Consider the following 16,648-nt stretch of genomic DNA (forward strand, 5'->3'; position numbering starts at 1 on the left):
TTTCAATTATTAAGCAGTAAAATAGAAATGAGTAAAAATAACTTACCGTTGGCTGACTGTGTGTCTGATATTCTGGTTAGTTGTTTTCCTGAAAAATTCAAAAGTATAACTTAGTTTTGGTTTTAAAAATCTTAGATATGTATAAATTTATAGTTAAAATTCTTGTTATTTTCAGTAGAAACCTAGTAGCTAAATAATATTTTATTTCTGTAAAATGTAAATTAATTTTGAAAATTTTTACCAAAACAAATTTAAGTTGCGTGGGATTGTTAATTAAATTTCTACATATTTTCTTCGATTAGTTTAATCTTATTATATATTGTACATAATTACTATTTTAGAGTTATAGCAATAACTCATAGTGGGTGAAAAATAAAAATTTCTATCTGAAAAAAATTTAATATAAATAAAAAAATTTCTCTTTGCGTTTTTATTAATATTATATCTATTGACAGTAATTATTAATATTACTATTAATAGAGTTTGAACACTAATATGTTTGTGCAAGGAAAATACAACAGGGAAAAATATAGTAGAACTGAGCATAACATATTATAATAGGAAGTTATCACATGGCCGATCACGAGTTTTGTACGAAAATAGTTACTCTGCTAATGAAAATGATTTTCGTAGTTGTTTAATTTTTTATTCGAGCTAATTTTTAAGACATTCGCCAAAAAAATTATGCAAAAAGAATCAATAATTTGCAAAATTAAGTTAAAAATAAGCAATCAAATGGGTATAGTGTTACTATAAATTAAGTTCATAAAGCCCAAATTTTTTGTTCTATTGTGGTAGTTCAAAGGTGTTTTTTTTTGTTTTACTTGTCGTCGGTGTTAGACACATTCTTTTGATTTACGTGTTTATAACTCTTAACCTTAAGTTTTTTTCAGCAAAATACTAATAAACGCAGCAAATTTTATAATTTAAATAATTTTTTACGACTTCACAATTTTCATATGCATTTATGACTAATTAAAAAAAGACGAAAATAAGGATTTAATTCTATAAAATATATTTTGCATTGTAAATAAACATAATTTTCTTTTTAAAACCGTCATCTTTGTTCTATTTTTATATGAAACACATTTTAACTTAGTTTGATAAAATGTCCATTGTTTTATGTCTGCTATTTATATTTTTTTAACGAAACAAATAAATAATCTTTTATAAAATATGTATTAACCCTTTATAGATTCCAATCATGTCAATAAATACCTATTAAGTAAAAACGACAACAATATTATGAAAGCTATAGAGAAGGGAGTCGGGTGGGTGAATATAAAAAAAATAAAATAAATGTAACCATAAAACTGTCTAAGAATAATAAACTTTTCGTAAACACATTTTATATACCCATTACAATCAACACTCGTAAATCAAATATACACACAAATCCTTAGAACAATTTATAATATTTCCTTTGAGTTCATGTTTCTCAAAACTCCGTAGTAGTTTTTATTCAAATATGATTTGCATTTATTTTTTTTATTCCTTACTTGTATATAAAAACTGTTCACTGCCTGTATTTATATACTTTCCATGTTTTTAATATATAATTTTTTTCATCCACCTCTTGAATTTTGAAATCAACTTTCTTAATTTACTAATAATCATTACAATATTTTTATTATGGCTATGTAAATACTTTTTTTGTATTTGCTTTTTTATTTCTCCAAGTTTTCTACAATTCAAACAAACTATGAGTATTATTTTGTATTAAATATTTACTGTTATCGTTCCTCCTTTCTTATATACGCACTACTTGCTATTTTCAATCATTATAATCAACAAGGGTTCACGTTTATTTCTAGGAAATTTATGTTTTCACTTTTCGCTAAGTTAAATAAAAAAAAATTTCGATTTTTGAATTATTATTGTTATTTAACACAATACAGTAATAGAATAACAGAATATTAAAATTCTACAATTATTTCTGCCGCTCCTCCAATGTAAGATATTATTTTTACGTATTATGGTAGGTAGCACGCAAAAAATAGAAATATGTATTTTTTTTAAAAGATCTGTAGGACACAACTTTAGTAAAGTCGATTCACATACATATTATGTGTGTACCTATGTAAGTACTTTTATCGATATCTAGCCCTTAATTTTATTACAAATTTTACATGTTTTTTAATTAATATTTTCGCACTACTTACACAATTTTATGAACTCATTGCGTATGGTTCCTTCTTTTAAGGAGACATTTTTTTATGCCATGAGATTTTTTATTACTGAAAAGTTAGTGGTAGGCTGAAAATTTCCTACATCCGAACTCTGTAGCATAAGCTCTTCTTTTACGGCACAGAAATTGTAGAAAAATGGTTACTTTAATTCTATTTACTCCATAACATTTTTGTATTTCTTGATTGAATTTCTATACATTTGGATTTTTCACGAAACTCACGTTTCTTGAATGAATTTTCAATTTTTTTTTTCGCTTTTGGTTTTTTAATAACATTTTCATAAGTTTTCATGTATTAAATTTTGTTGAAATGCGTTTTGTAAGGAAAATATAGGGGATTGACAAGGATATTATAGAAGTTTCGCCTCCATTCTTGAATTAAAATTCCTATTATTTTTTTCATTTCTATTTTAATGTCAAGTTATTCATCCGTCAGTTTCATTAATTTGGTTAAAAAAACAACACTAGAAAAAATAAATTTAAGCGGTAATAATAATGCGATGGAGTCGCACATTAAATTGAAAAATTTTTGGGTAAAAAACGAATATAAATTTTCAAATTTCCTTCTTTTATTTTATATGAGGGATAATTTTCATAAGTTAAATGTGTTGTTTTATACTTTTTTATTTTCTTGTTAAATTTTTTACCCTTAGATTTTTGTTGGTTACAAGAACAATTTCTTTCGTTAAAGTTTGTCTAATAGAAAAGTAGGCAAAAGGGTGAATAAATTTGATATTGAAAGTTTTCATAGAAAAATTATGAAATTGAATTCCTTAAAGAAAATTTATGAATTTTATTATTAATGAACCTATCTATATTGGCGCACATATTCAGGTGCTTAATTATAAAAGTTCAGGAATAAACTTTATTTTTTTTTGTATGTATTACACAAACAAAAATAAAGTTTTGGTCGGCTAATTTTGAAAGTCGCAAACTCTCAATAATTGCTAACTAAATGGAAGTTTTTAGAAAACTGGTAAAATTTAAATGTATGTATGTAAAAAATTTTATTTAACGAAAATATTTATAGTCAGCGCAAAGCTTTTAATTAGTGTTTGGCGATTCTATACAACTAAATTTTCGCATTGCAAACTTACAAAAATACCGTTTTGTATTCATTCTTATGTATGTATATTTTATGTTTTGTTTTTAGGATGTGCTAATACGCCCGATACTAATTTCAAGCAAATTTATCTGAAAGGAATAATAGAGTCAAATAAGGCCATCGCATCGGCACACAGCATGATCATACTTATTTTACTTATTTTTTTTGAAGGGATTATGAATTTTCAATGTAAGTAAATGAAAGTACATGTTCAGCAAGTACATAATATGCATTTAGAAAGCAGAAGCAGAGTTTGCAATTTTACGGAATTTTTGGACGTTCAGAAGTGGCATAAACGGCAATTAAATTTTTGGTGGAAAGTTAAAATTAATTTTGCACAAACTTTTCGACCTTTATTCTTATATTTCGACTAAATTTAATATTAATGAGTACCTGTTCTAAGAACAAAAGTCCTTGAATTTTTGTTCTTGTTTTCATATAACTTGTTTTCTTGTTTTAGTTCTTATTTTAGCACAAAATTCCCAAAAATTTTTATTTGGATTTTTCTAGTTTTTTTTTGAACTCTAAAGTGTCTATAAATTATAATAAAGATTGACTAATTACAGGTAAATTTATTATGATGATAATAATGGTGGCGATGGTGGTAGTAGCGATAATTACGGTGATGATGATGGTAATGATTAAATCAAAGTCAACATTTTTTTGTTTTTGTATTGTTGTTCTTTAACTTTATTATTCCTTTTGTACCTTTAATAAATAACTTCAAAGCCGAAAGGAAAGAAATATTTCCTTTTAATTTGTTCAGATTTATTTGTTTTATTGCATGCCATTTTACTTTAAGAGCTTTCCGTTCTGCTACCATTAGAATTTTTCAAAAGAGAAGTATTTTAGATATGTAAAAGGGAAGGTAAATTCGAATACTCATGTAAAGTAAAGTGTTTACTTTAGACTATACAGAAATTCTTTGCTATAAAGGAATTTACGTTTAGAATTTCGAAATAAAAATGTTTAACGTTTTCATACATGTATGCGTGTATTAATTGAAGTGTATATGTTAAAAAAAAGAATAAGAAGTTTGATTTTTGTGTATAATTTGGAAAAAAGAGAACAATTTTTTTTCTGTTAATTATCCTTTAATTACTGTTGAAATATATTTTTATGGTGGTTGTTTTTACCGACAAAACGGAATAAGATCAAATGTCAAATTATAATTAGAAGGTAAAAAAAATTTAACATGAAGAAATACGCAAGTTCATGTTTTTTTGCGTTAAAATGGAAATAAAATTAAGGTTAAAGTAAATACCAAGTAATTTGTATTTAAAGTTAATGAAGAGTTTGATATTTCGATAAAGATATATTAAAAAATACTTATGATAAGTAGTAAATATTGATATAATGTTTTGATAATGAGGAAAATAATAATTAAGCGTTAATCAAGATATTTTAAATAAGCGTTAATCAAGAAAAAAAAAACACATTTACTCTGATTTATTGGCGTTCATTGTACGGCAGTATTTTGTAATGCAAAATCCGGCGCGATCTAAAATTCAAAACCCTGTTTTAATTTCGATTCATTAATTTCCCGGTGAACTCGTTTTCCATATTGATAAAAGTTTTAGCAAAGTTGAGGTGAAATTAAGCACTAAAATGTGAGAAGACCACAATTTGCTATTGCCATCGCTTTTATCGACATTATACATATTTATAAGCATTTTAGCGACGTATATTTGATAAACATTAGTGTTCTACCAGGTTTAGTTTTGGGATTATCTTTGCTTTAAATTTACATAAACTCGCTGTTTGATCAACCGCTTTAAGGAGTGGAAATTGGTTTTTCGGATAACTGCTTTCGACTCGCACATTGCAGATTTGACTAATGAGCTACAAAAGGGCAATCAACTATAGTTCGGCTTTAAGAACTTAAAACTTTGAGCTATAAAGGCTTTAAATTTCCTCAAGAGAATTCTAGAAAAAATAATGATTATTATCTACATAATATGTACATAGACTTGTCTGTGTTATAAAACCTTTCTACCATTATAAAATGCACATCCTCATTAATTTATTTTAAAATACACTGTGAAATAATAATTCACTATTGGCTACATATGTATATAAAAAATTTCTCTTTTTTAAAAATTTAAATTCTTTTGGAATATTTAGAACATTTGTAGATTCATAAGATTTTTTTGAACTTAATCTTAATTCAAAATATAAAAGATAAAATCTATGTCACAATTTATTCATTTTTTAATTGCTTAAAAATATGTATACGAAAAAAATTTCTTTAGAAAATGTTTAAAAAAACTTCAATTATGAAGCAAAAAAATAAGGAAAAGTTTCCATTTTTTCTTGGAAGACGTCCAAAAATACCTGTCAAAAAGTGTTAATTAAAATAAAATAGAATATAAAAAATGTTTATTTGTTCTGCTTTTTTTTCTTAAGTTTAACTGAAAAGAAAACTTTTTTCCTTCAACTGGTAGCAATTGGCAACCAAAAAATATTTTTTTCACAAAAAACTGAAATAAAAATTGGCAAAATATTTTCTTTTCAGAAATTGAAAGTCATACAATAAAAAAGAAATATCCGTTTTTTTTTCTTTTGTTAATTTTCAGCCCTTTTTTTCGTTCTTAAATTTTTTGTTGTCATGGAATCGATCTTCCAATTAAATAAAAAAACATTTTTTGTGAGGATATTTTTTAGCGGATTGTGTATTTTAAGCAAAATTAAGGAAAAACGAGATGGATGATAAAAAGAATGGTGAAAATCGCTCCAAGTTATATAAGATGGTTTTTTGCTAATATAAAATATTGTTCAAAAGTCAGATGTGCCTGTTATCCAATTAATAAATTAAATGTGTAGTTGAAAAACTATATTTCCCAAGCTTCTTGCTAACCAAAAAGGTGAAATAGAGGTCTCTCTTGATTTTAGCAACCTAAAAGCAATAAAAATTATTTTATATATAACCTTTATGTAATGTTATTGCTCTAACAAAATTTTCGGTCAAGTATTAACTACTAAGAAATATAAAAATTCACTAAGTTTTTTTCTGTTTTTTAACACCTTTTCTTAAGTCGCATACGTTCAAAGAAATTCATAATGTCTGGTTAAAAAACAAGCATTTTATATACGCAAATTATAATTAACAATCTTTTACCCATTCTTTAAAGGAGAATATTGAGCCATTGCTTTTTTTCAATGTATTTATAAATATCTAATTTTTTTTAAATAACTGATTTAATGGCTGATCCTCAGTATTGGCCAGTTCGAGAAAGTTTTACTATATATGTACTTAAGTTGATGTATTAAAATTATATTGGCTTTATGTTTTATAGCTTTTAAAAGGTTTTAATTAAATAAAAGTAACTGTGAAATATTAAAATAATAAAGTGAATTAAAGTTAAAAAAAATAAGCGTAAAATATTTTTTTTAACAGTATGAAATAAAAATAAAAAACAGAAAAAACAGAGTTTTTGAATTTTTTGTTAGTATTGAAACATCACATTAAAATTTAAACCAATTTAACAGGATAAGTCAAAAGGTACCATAAAATTGATTTATTGACTATAACTTTGATGTATGAAGAAAGTTACAGCAATATATCTGGGAAGTATCGTGGCCTAAATGGATTTATGTAGAGAGCCCTGAACGTTGTTTCTTACAGGACTGCTGGCTGTGGGCTATCTATCAACTTTTAAAAGACAGAACTATAGTTATTTTCAGCAGGAGATATAAATAGCCAAACATAATTTCGGTGAAACTCGACGGAATTCGCCTAATCTTTTGCAGGGAGGCTAGGTTCCTCGCCATTGATTTTGATTGGATTTTGATTGGAAGTCTAAGCGTAATGGAAAAATGGAAAGGGTGAAGAAAGTGACTATTGCGCTTTATTTGTGCAAGAAAGTCATCGAATAGAAGTGGAGCCGGAAACGTAACATATTTAATTGGCTATAGACAGCGGTGATGTCTATAGCCAATGTACGGTATTCTAGTGTGGTGGCCCTTGATCCGTACAGGTGCGAACTTCATCCGTATTGCTACTTAGTTTCTTGAGATTCTCTTGCAATTGTTGCCATTAGATATACTAATATGCTGCCAATAGATATATGGATTCTGCAATACGATTGGGAGCCGCATCAAGTGATATCCATGGGTCATGTTTCCATTCTATTCTTTCATTTGTGTAGAATTTTGGGATTGCCGAGGCAAACCTGATGGGACGAAAACGTCTCGGGCACGGATCTACCCATTTTTACACGGATAGATCCAAAGTTTATTGAAAGGAGGTTGATTGAAAAGAGTTTACTCTGAGCAATTCTATTTTAAGTTCTTCTTCCGTTCGCAGTTGAAATTTACTTTGGTGATTTAAAAAAGAGGATATTACACTTGAAATATATTTTACCAAGCAACTTTTTTAAAATAAATCCCAATTGGAAAGTGGATCTTATATAGTCGAATAATGTGCCCACTCTCGATTTATGTAGCTTATAAAAGAGAGACTAAGACCTACAGTAAGTTTACAAGGCGTATTTTATTTCGAATAATATGAATTGTTAAAATTTCGCAATAACATAAATTAAAAAAAATAATATTGTAAAAAGTTTTGTAACAGACTAACGATTACATTTTTTCTACTGATTTGTCGACTGTAAAAACTGTCATCGAACGTTGGGCGAACAAAAACAATTTTATTTTTACATACATCAAAAACGTACTTTAAAAAAAATTGAAGTGAAGAAATTTTTTAAATGTCACTATCTTATTCTGTCATCATTATTTTATATCTCTTTATAGCTATAAACCAGTTTAAAATATTTTCTTATTTTTCCTAATTTTGTTTCCTCAGTAAAATTAAATTAGTGTACATTAGTGCTGTATGTTTTCATGACTGCCAGTTTGACTTTTAAAAAAAATTAAGTAAAAAAAAATTCAACCGACAAAAGTCTCAGAAACTTTTCTACTAAATTCTTATTTAATATTTAAAACATGACTTAAGTTAATTGGAAAATATTTAAAATTGTACATGAGGCAAAAAATAATGTTGAGGTTTTTCAATGGTTTTGATAAAAAAAGGCAAAAACAAAAGATTTTTTTTTGGTATAGAAGGTTAACAAATTAATTCTTGAATAGAAGTAGAAGTATTTTTTGAATTTGTGTATATATGTTAGGTTGTTTTTGCCTCTTAGAATAGTCTTCTCCTAAAGGGAGTCTTAGAAATAAAAAACCGCTAGGGTGTTTTGGGTTCATAAGTATTGTACATTGAAAATTCGGTTAAAGAAAAATATTTTCGTAGAAAATCATAAACTTTTTCTTCTATAATTTTTGCTGTATTGGTATAAATATATAATTGTTATATAGTTAGGTATACATATGCTAATGTTGAATTACATTTATATATGTATATAAGAAAAATATTGTTTTTATATTTTTCCTTATTTTCTAGATCTTCTTTCATTTTTTGTTTCTTCATTTAAAATTCTGCAACACTTTCTTTACTAATACCATCAAATAAAAATATTTATGATAATTTTACGAGTTTATTATCGTAGTCAGTTAAATTGAGTTGGAAAAATCTTTTTTAATTAAAAAGTCGGGTGAGAAAATTATTTAAATAGTTTGAAAAGTACATTATCATATTTTACAATGTTTATATACATGTACATATATGTATATATATACTTGTATGAATGTATCTAAAAATTATATGAATGGAATGAAAGAAATTTGAATAATAAATAAAAATAATATAAAATTATATAATTTTGTTAAATGAATTAATAATACAAAATTATTTGAATTAACTTTTTAATTCAAATAATAGAAAATTATAATTATTATAGATGTTATTTGAAGTGGAAAGAAGTTTAAGTTAATATATGTGAGAACAACTTTTAGTGGAAAAGAAAATTACAAAATATTAAAAAAAAATGCATTTATGTGTTAAAAATCCTAGAATCAATAGTGAATAAAGCATAAATGCAATCACTATGAGTGAGACTATCAAATAATTTTTTGTTTTAATATTGGAGAATCAATTAGTCTGACCTTTTTTATTCTGAAACCTTTAGAAAGTGTTTTGCAGGTGCGGCTGAGAGACATGATGGAGTCTTCGCAGCTTTCACTAGAGTATCGCATGAGTTGGTCTACCGACACTACACTATGTTAGTTCGTCGGGGGGGAGGGGGAGTATTACATTCAATAATATTAAATATTCTTAGTTCGCGGACTACTCGGTGATATCTAGCCAAGTTTGGTGTAGAGCTGCCTGTAGTTCGCGCTGTGAAATAGTGTCGATGTTGCAGTCTAGGGTATTTTTTCGGAACTGGCTGCCAGGATGGTGACCAGGCACATCAGTACAGGGATGTCCTAGCGCAGGGTTCTTTCTCCGTTACTGTGATCTATGATCATGGATGAAATACTTGGTGAGACTTGGTGTGAGGCGGGTCGCAAGAAGTGCGCTCTTGGCTCAATGAATGTGGACAAGGTGTAAATCCAGAGAAAACGAAGCTAGTATTTTTTACAACAAAAACTAAAATTCCGAACTATCGGCTTCCCAAACTGGGTGACGTTTCCCTTTCTGTTAGCCCGACGGTTAAGTACTTGTATATTGTGTTTGACTCAAAGCTTAATTGAAGGAGTAACGTGGAGGAAAGATCGTATAAGATTAAAAATGTTATTTTAAGATTGTATAAGATCGCAAAACATTTTTGAGGTTTTTAATCTATTTTATTTTTTAAATAGAATAGATTAAAAACCTCAATTTGTAAATGCTATTTTTTCGAAGTAGAAACGTTATTTTTCTCTTGAATAAATTAATATGGCATAATTAATTTCATATTTATATACATAGTTGAAAAATTTCATGTTGCTTCTTTAAGCTCATTGTATTCATTAAACTCTTAAGCAAATTTAGAAATATTATGATTTTCCTTACATTGAGCTTGAATTGAAGGTGTTGAAATTTTAACTTATTTTAAATTTACGTATAATTCTATGTACATATTATAGATATTTAACAACACACTATATAAACTGAAAAATTTTTTAGATGTCAAAAAGTGATTGAAAGAAATGAAACAAAAAGACAAATGCGAATATAACGGAAGCGACCTTTCAATGGCTGTGAGTCAAATTTAACTTTGTATTTATAATTTTCCCGAAAAGAAAAAATGAATGAAGTTTTGCTGAATTAAAAGCTATGAGTTATCATCCTTATTTATGCTTCTATTGTGAATTTTTTGTGCTATAGAGTCTTTTTCTTATTTTAAATTATATTTTAATAATTATGAGAAAAATTGGTTTAAAAAGGACATAAAAAATTCTGAAAAAATAAATTATAATAAAAAATTTAGATAATGGAATTACAATACTGGAAAAATTCTTTAAATGAAACTATGCTCGAATGCCTCATTAATCTTTTTTCTGTATCTTTTATATAATCTTTATGAAATTTTTGTTTTTAGCTTTAATCAATTTGTGCTCCAGATTTTTTGTTTCCTTTTTTTTTGGCAATAGAAATTTTAATTAATACTGTGGTAGTGACATTATTTTTCATAGAATGTTTTAAAAGTGGGCTGAAAATTTTTGAGGTAAACATATACATATGTATGTACATATATGTATGTATCAGTGAAGTTATTGTTGCGTTAAAAATGCAATAATTATTTGTAATTTCGTAATTATAATTTTGTAATAAAAATTGAAAATTTTTCAGTCTTGCAGCACCAGAAAATGATTTTAAAGAAGTAGATTGATAAGAATGTTGAGCAATGCAACGTTTGTATAAGACTTTGCACCAGAAATAGCAAATCTCAACTAAATCTACATAATAAACTTATAATATTTAGTCAAGTGTTTTAAATTAAGTACATTATGTTGTATGATTGTTAGGTGTGGTAGTTGACAACTAGCACGTCTGAATTCCTTGCACGTAAAACAGAATCAAATTTTGAAAATAATTCATAATTTGTTGTATATAAATTTCATAGCATGTAATACGTTAACAATGTTTTTAGTTACCTTTAGTTTTTGTTTTGGTATGTATAAATAATTTGTTGTAGTTGTAGAGCTATGGGCTAAACTCTTCGGTATTTATTGTGCAAATTTAATACTTGATGTAACTATTAATGACAAATAAAGATTATAACTATTAATGGAAAATAATAATAACTATAACGTCAATCGAAAATCTTACTTGCATATATACGGGGTGATTCAGAAAGGTATACAAGAACATATACCATTGGCTAGAGGATCAAAAAAGGGTAAAACTTTTGTTCCGAACTAGGTGCGAAATCTTAAGGGTTTTCGAGATACAGAGATTTTAACGAATTTTCACGAAAGTTCTAGTTATCTAAGCTTTTTTGATTATAACTTCCGTTCCGAAAAAGATAGGGGCTTCAAACAAACAGTTTCTGAAAGGTCTAGTAAACAGTTTAAAGTAAACACCTTATTTGGTTATGTATTTTGTGTACTTTCGGAATACCAATTATTTAAACTTTAGGAAAAATCAAATTTTCCCCTTTTTTTTATTTTTTCAGTTTTTCGTTCGAAATTTTTTGCAACTTTGAAATTTTTTTTTACAGAATTTTGGCCTCTTTCTTAAACCTTAATTTTAGTCACTAAGTGTTAAAAAATATTTTATGGTACAAAAGGTAGTTTGTAGTATCAAGTATATTTACAGTTTAATTCACATTGACTTTTGTGAGATCTTATACATATATGGTTTTGACTTTTTTAATCTCGTCAAGATTCTCTACTATTTTCTATAATTAATAATAAGATTTCCGTACGATTACCTTTAAATTTCAAGTATGAATGAGTATTTATTGTAAGGCCATAATTTCTAACGATTTAAAACCCATGACCTTACTTGAATATTTATATATTTATTTGTAGGAAAAATCTACTTGAATTATTATAATTTTTGTGTTTTAAAACAAAAAAAATAAATTAATTCTCAAGCGGTATGCTATTTTAAACTTTATTAGGTTTATTATGTAAAATTATTTTTTTTTTCTTGCAAATTAAAGCTGAAGTTATATTTTCATTTTTTTTCTTGTTTTTATTCTATTCTTTCCCTATTGCCAACTTTTCACGGTCAATTAATATTTCCGGCCCTGAAATTCTACTACATTGTAATATAATACCTATATGTAGTTTTACAATTCAAATGGCATTTAATTTTAAGTTTATGAATACATGTACGTATGTATGCAAAAATGCATAATAATACATACATAATATGTAAAATACATGAGTGTATATATATACATATTTAAACACAATGCATGAATAAAATTATTATTCCTGTTTGAAAAAAAAAATTAAAACATAATGAAAGCGAAATGGAATATGTAAACTGCAGTAGAGAAACAAAAAATAAGAAAATGACAAGAGGGAGCGTTGAAATTGAAACAAAAACTGTTCATTTTTTTCGTAACCGAAAGGCACTTGACCTGGATATTCATATGCTGAATAAATGCAAAAAAAAAACAAATTTTATATGCTTAGCTGCAACATGGCAAGAACTAAAATTCAAAAGAAACTATTTTAGACCCATAGCTAGTGTATTATTTGCAGTCGAATATGGTGAATTTAAATCCTTTTGCAGTTAGAATAAAATTCTTTTCTTATTCGAAAAAAAATGTAGTGAAATATAATTATTATATAAATATGTAACTTTATGTATATAAATATGTATGTATGTATGAATTGGAAAGTAAGCGCATATAGTCTGTTATTTCCTCATATAAACATAAACTTTAAAATATAATGTAAATATAAAAATTCTTTTCTACTTTGTTTTTTTTTTTTTGAAAAAGCATCCTGTTCATTTAAGCATGTTTGCATATATGTACATTTTATACATTGAATTTGATTCAGTCTACAAGAGTTTAAAGCCATTGTAACATTAAATTAAAAGAAATGCATTTTATGAACATTTGTATGTAATATTTAAGCATCTATATTCTATGTACTCGTATATACATATACATATTTAAGTCAATAAAAATTTTTTTGAACATAGATAGGGGGCGTAGTATATAAGATTTAAATATCATTATGTCAAAAAAATTTAAGTATTTTAATTAATATTTTTAAAAATTTTTTTTTTTAAATTTATTTCTTAACTTAAAACGTGTAGGTATGTATGTATAAAACTAACAATTTAATATTTTCAATAAACTTCATGGATCATTAGGTGCAATCCATTGTTGCCATTATAAACATCAGCTAAAAAGTAATCAATATTAATATTTTTCAAGAATGTATGCCAATTCTATATAGTCTTGAAAAATCCCTCAGTTCCTCAAGATTTTATTATGTTTTAATTTCATGTCCTCATTTTCAAAATACATATAACAAACAGTTCTATTTATCATACTGAATATAGAGACGCCCATGTGCTAAAAATATTGAATAAACTTTTTCACATATATGTTGTAATTTGGTTGCACTGCATTACAGTTGTATTAAAGAAGTTAAGAAAAAGAAAATTATGATAAATTTATGTGTGGCATATACAAAAATTATAGAACAAAAACACAATATACTCGTATACATATTTTTTTAAGGATAATAAAGAGTTATAGAACATATGAATATGTAAAATTATAATTTTTGAAATTTGTACATTTTGTTGTTTTTTTCATATATGCATAGTGTCATGGTGTTGTAGAGTAGTTTTTATTTTGCTCCTCTCTGGTTATATTTTACAAATTAAATTACAGTTATTTTCTTGCAGTTATTATTTTTTTTCTATCTATTTTCAGCACTTTTTTCTTTTATTTATTTTTTTAATTTTTTTTAGTACAGTTTTTATTTGTAGAAAAAAAAAATAAACTATTATTCTTTTAACATTTCCATATAACATTTATTTTACACAACGGAATTATAAAAAAAAAAAAAATTAGTAGAGCTGCCAGATGAACAATTTTTTTTATTTAATTACAAATAAATCAAAGCGTAGAATAATTTAAAGTAGGATTTTTTACGATATCATGCGCGAAAATCAAAATACAAAGCCTTTAATACTGCGAGAGTACGAGTACTATTCAAATCAAAATGGTTTAAAAAGGATACCTTATATTCCTATTTAATTTCATTGTTCTCAATAAATAAAATTTGTGTTTCATAAGAATGTAAATTTTTATTTATCAAATATTTTTTGGAAAGAAAAAATATTTTATTTGTTTTCTTTTAATTTATTACCTTTTAACAAGATGAGATTTTAATTGATTGCTTTGTTATATGGTAAGTGTGATGAAAAGCAGAAAATTTCTTCTTTATGCTTCTGACACTTAAACCAAAATCGTTATTTTATCATAAAAAATATTATACTTCAATATGCAAATTACAATATATATATATATATATATATATATATATACATATATATAAATATATGCCTACTAAAAAGATAATAAATATTTGCTATTCTTCAAGAAGTGTAACGAGTGGTGTACCTGTCGAAGTAACAAAAATTATGTTATTTTTTTATATATATAAGGGGTGGAAAATAAATATATTTTACCTCAAATGATATAGATTTACTTAAATAAATCAAAAATTCATACACTTACAAAATTCGAAGAAAAGATAACGAAAACAAATAAAATAAATAAAAGAAAGCAATGCCGCCACGTAAAAAAAAATTTCCTTCTTTTTTGTTATTTCTCAAGTTTTTTTCCCTCTTTTATCATCATCAACCTACATGTTACCCGAAAAACATGTAAAAAAAAATCATTCTGAAAGACTATAATTTATGTTGAATTTTTTTTTTTGTGAAAATTTTTTCGAATATACAACAGATTATTAAAAATTGGGTATAAGTTTAGCTTATTACACTTAATACTGCAGTTTAGTTTATTACACTTAATACTGTTGAGAATAATTATATTTTCTATACATCCATAAATAAAAGTCAGAAAGCAAATTTTTTTACATTTACTAAGAATTATATGATTTTAAGAAACAAAAATTTATTAAAGTACGGCATTAAATTGCTCTTAATTTTCTATGAAATAAAAAAAAAAATGTATTTCTTTTTTACTAGATTTTGAGGAGGCCAATGGCTTAATTACCATAGTTTTGAGGCGCCAATTTGATGGACTTCTCAGTACCTTTTGTCACTGAAAAGAGTTGAGTAAACATAGAAATTCATTTAAGTAAACGAAGCAATTTCCTGGTTTTGAGCAACAAAGGGGGTTTTTCTAATTCCGGTTCTTGAGGTTTGTAGATTTGTAGATTGGGCACAATAGAGCTAATATAAGGGTTGTCTGGTTTGTGTCAGAGGGTAGACAATGATTTTGCTTGGTGATGTTTCATAGTAGTGAATGGAGTCTTTGAAATAGATGGGATTCTTTTCCTAGGCTATGACCAGCTATATTCAATCTTATTCATCATCTGAATGTTGACTATTCATTGTGCGCTCATATTTGTTGTTCTGTGTTAAGTGATTCAAAAATATCACCCAAAAAAAAGTACGCTCACAATTAACCATGCATTTTTTAAAATATTTTTTCACTGCCAGAATGAAAATAAAAATGTAGCGCAATTTTTATTTTGTTATGTTCTGGAAATTTTTTCAACGGAAGTGACAATGAAAATGAAACTTTTTTGCATGATGAACATTTTTAATTTTCATGTTTTCAATACTTGCAAAATTATTTTAAATAGATTTTTAATTTCATGTCAAATTTTAATTTTTAACTTGAACTTTAATTGGTTTTACAACATCTCACAATAGCAAAAATTGAGTTCTTAAACGCTTGTTTAAGAAAACAAGCTAAAGTTGTAGACGTTAGAGCGTATTAATCGTGCCAAAAAAAAATTCATAAATTAATATATTGAAGGGTTTCGAAAAATATATATTAGAAAGGCTTTTACTATAAATTTTTCGCAACAAAAACAAATCATTTCTTTTTTAGTGTTCGTACGCAAATTAATATTTTGATTATTCAATTATTTCTAACACAACTTATTTTAAATTTAATTGATTATATGACAATTTTGAAAACCAATTTCAAACATTTCTCAATCATAGGGTATATATTGGCAGGCTAATTAAATTAATAGGTAGGCTAATTAAATTTTCTTAATGTGTTTAAGAATTTGCTATTAAATTAAACTAGGAAAATTTCTAGGGTTGTTTAATTTTAAATTAGATTCAAGTTTCAAAATTTTTTTTATAAATTAAAACTTTTAAAAATATCGGCAACCGTTATATCAGAGTTCAGTACAAACAAAAAATGTTCTCTAACAAAATATACACTGATTTGCTGGGTACATACTCATATGTACCTTCAATCATTTACATAATATGTACTTGGATATCTTTTTAGATTTTAATAGAAGGTATCTTGTTGATTCGTTATGTCATGGGTGAGACT

At 25.9% G+C, this 16,648-nt stretch overlaps 1 protein-coding gene across 3 annotated transcripts in view; it reads right to left on the minus strand.

Annotated features, from left to right (window-relative positions):
* Window positions 1-16,648, minus strand: part of LOC129615651 (uncharacterized) — a 63,118-nt gene that overhangs the window by 36,513 nt on the left and 9,957 nt on the right. For all 3 annotated transcript variants that reach the window (XM_055530980.1, XM_055530974.1, XM_055530969.1), the window contains exon 2: window positions 47-88. In XM_055530980.1, the coding sequence (XP_055386955.1) occupies window positions 47-88 (42 nt within the window). The remainder of the gene's footprint in view (window positions 1-46; window positions 89-16,648) is intronic.

Source organism: Condylostylus longicornis, unplaced genomic scaffold (genome assembly GCF_029603195.1).
Source record: "Condylostylus longicornis isolate FDR11 unplaced genomic scaffold, ASM2960319v2 ptg000005l, whole genome shotgun sequence".
NCBI classification, from domain to species: domain Eukaryota; kingdom Metazoa; phylum Arthropoda; class Insecta; order Diptera; family Dolichopodidae; genus Condylostylus; species Condylostylus longicornis.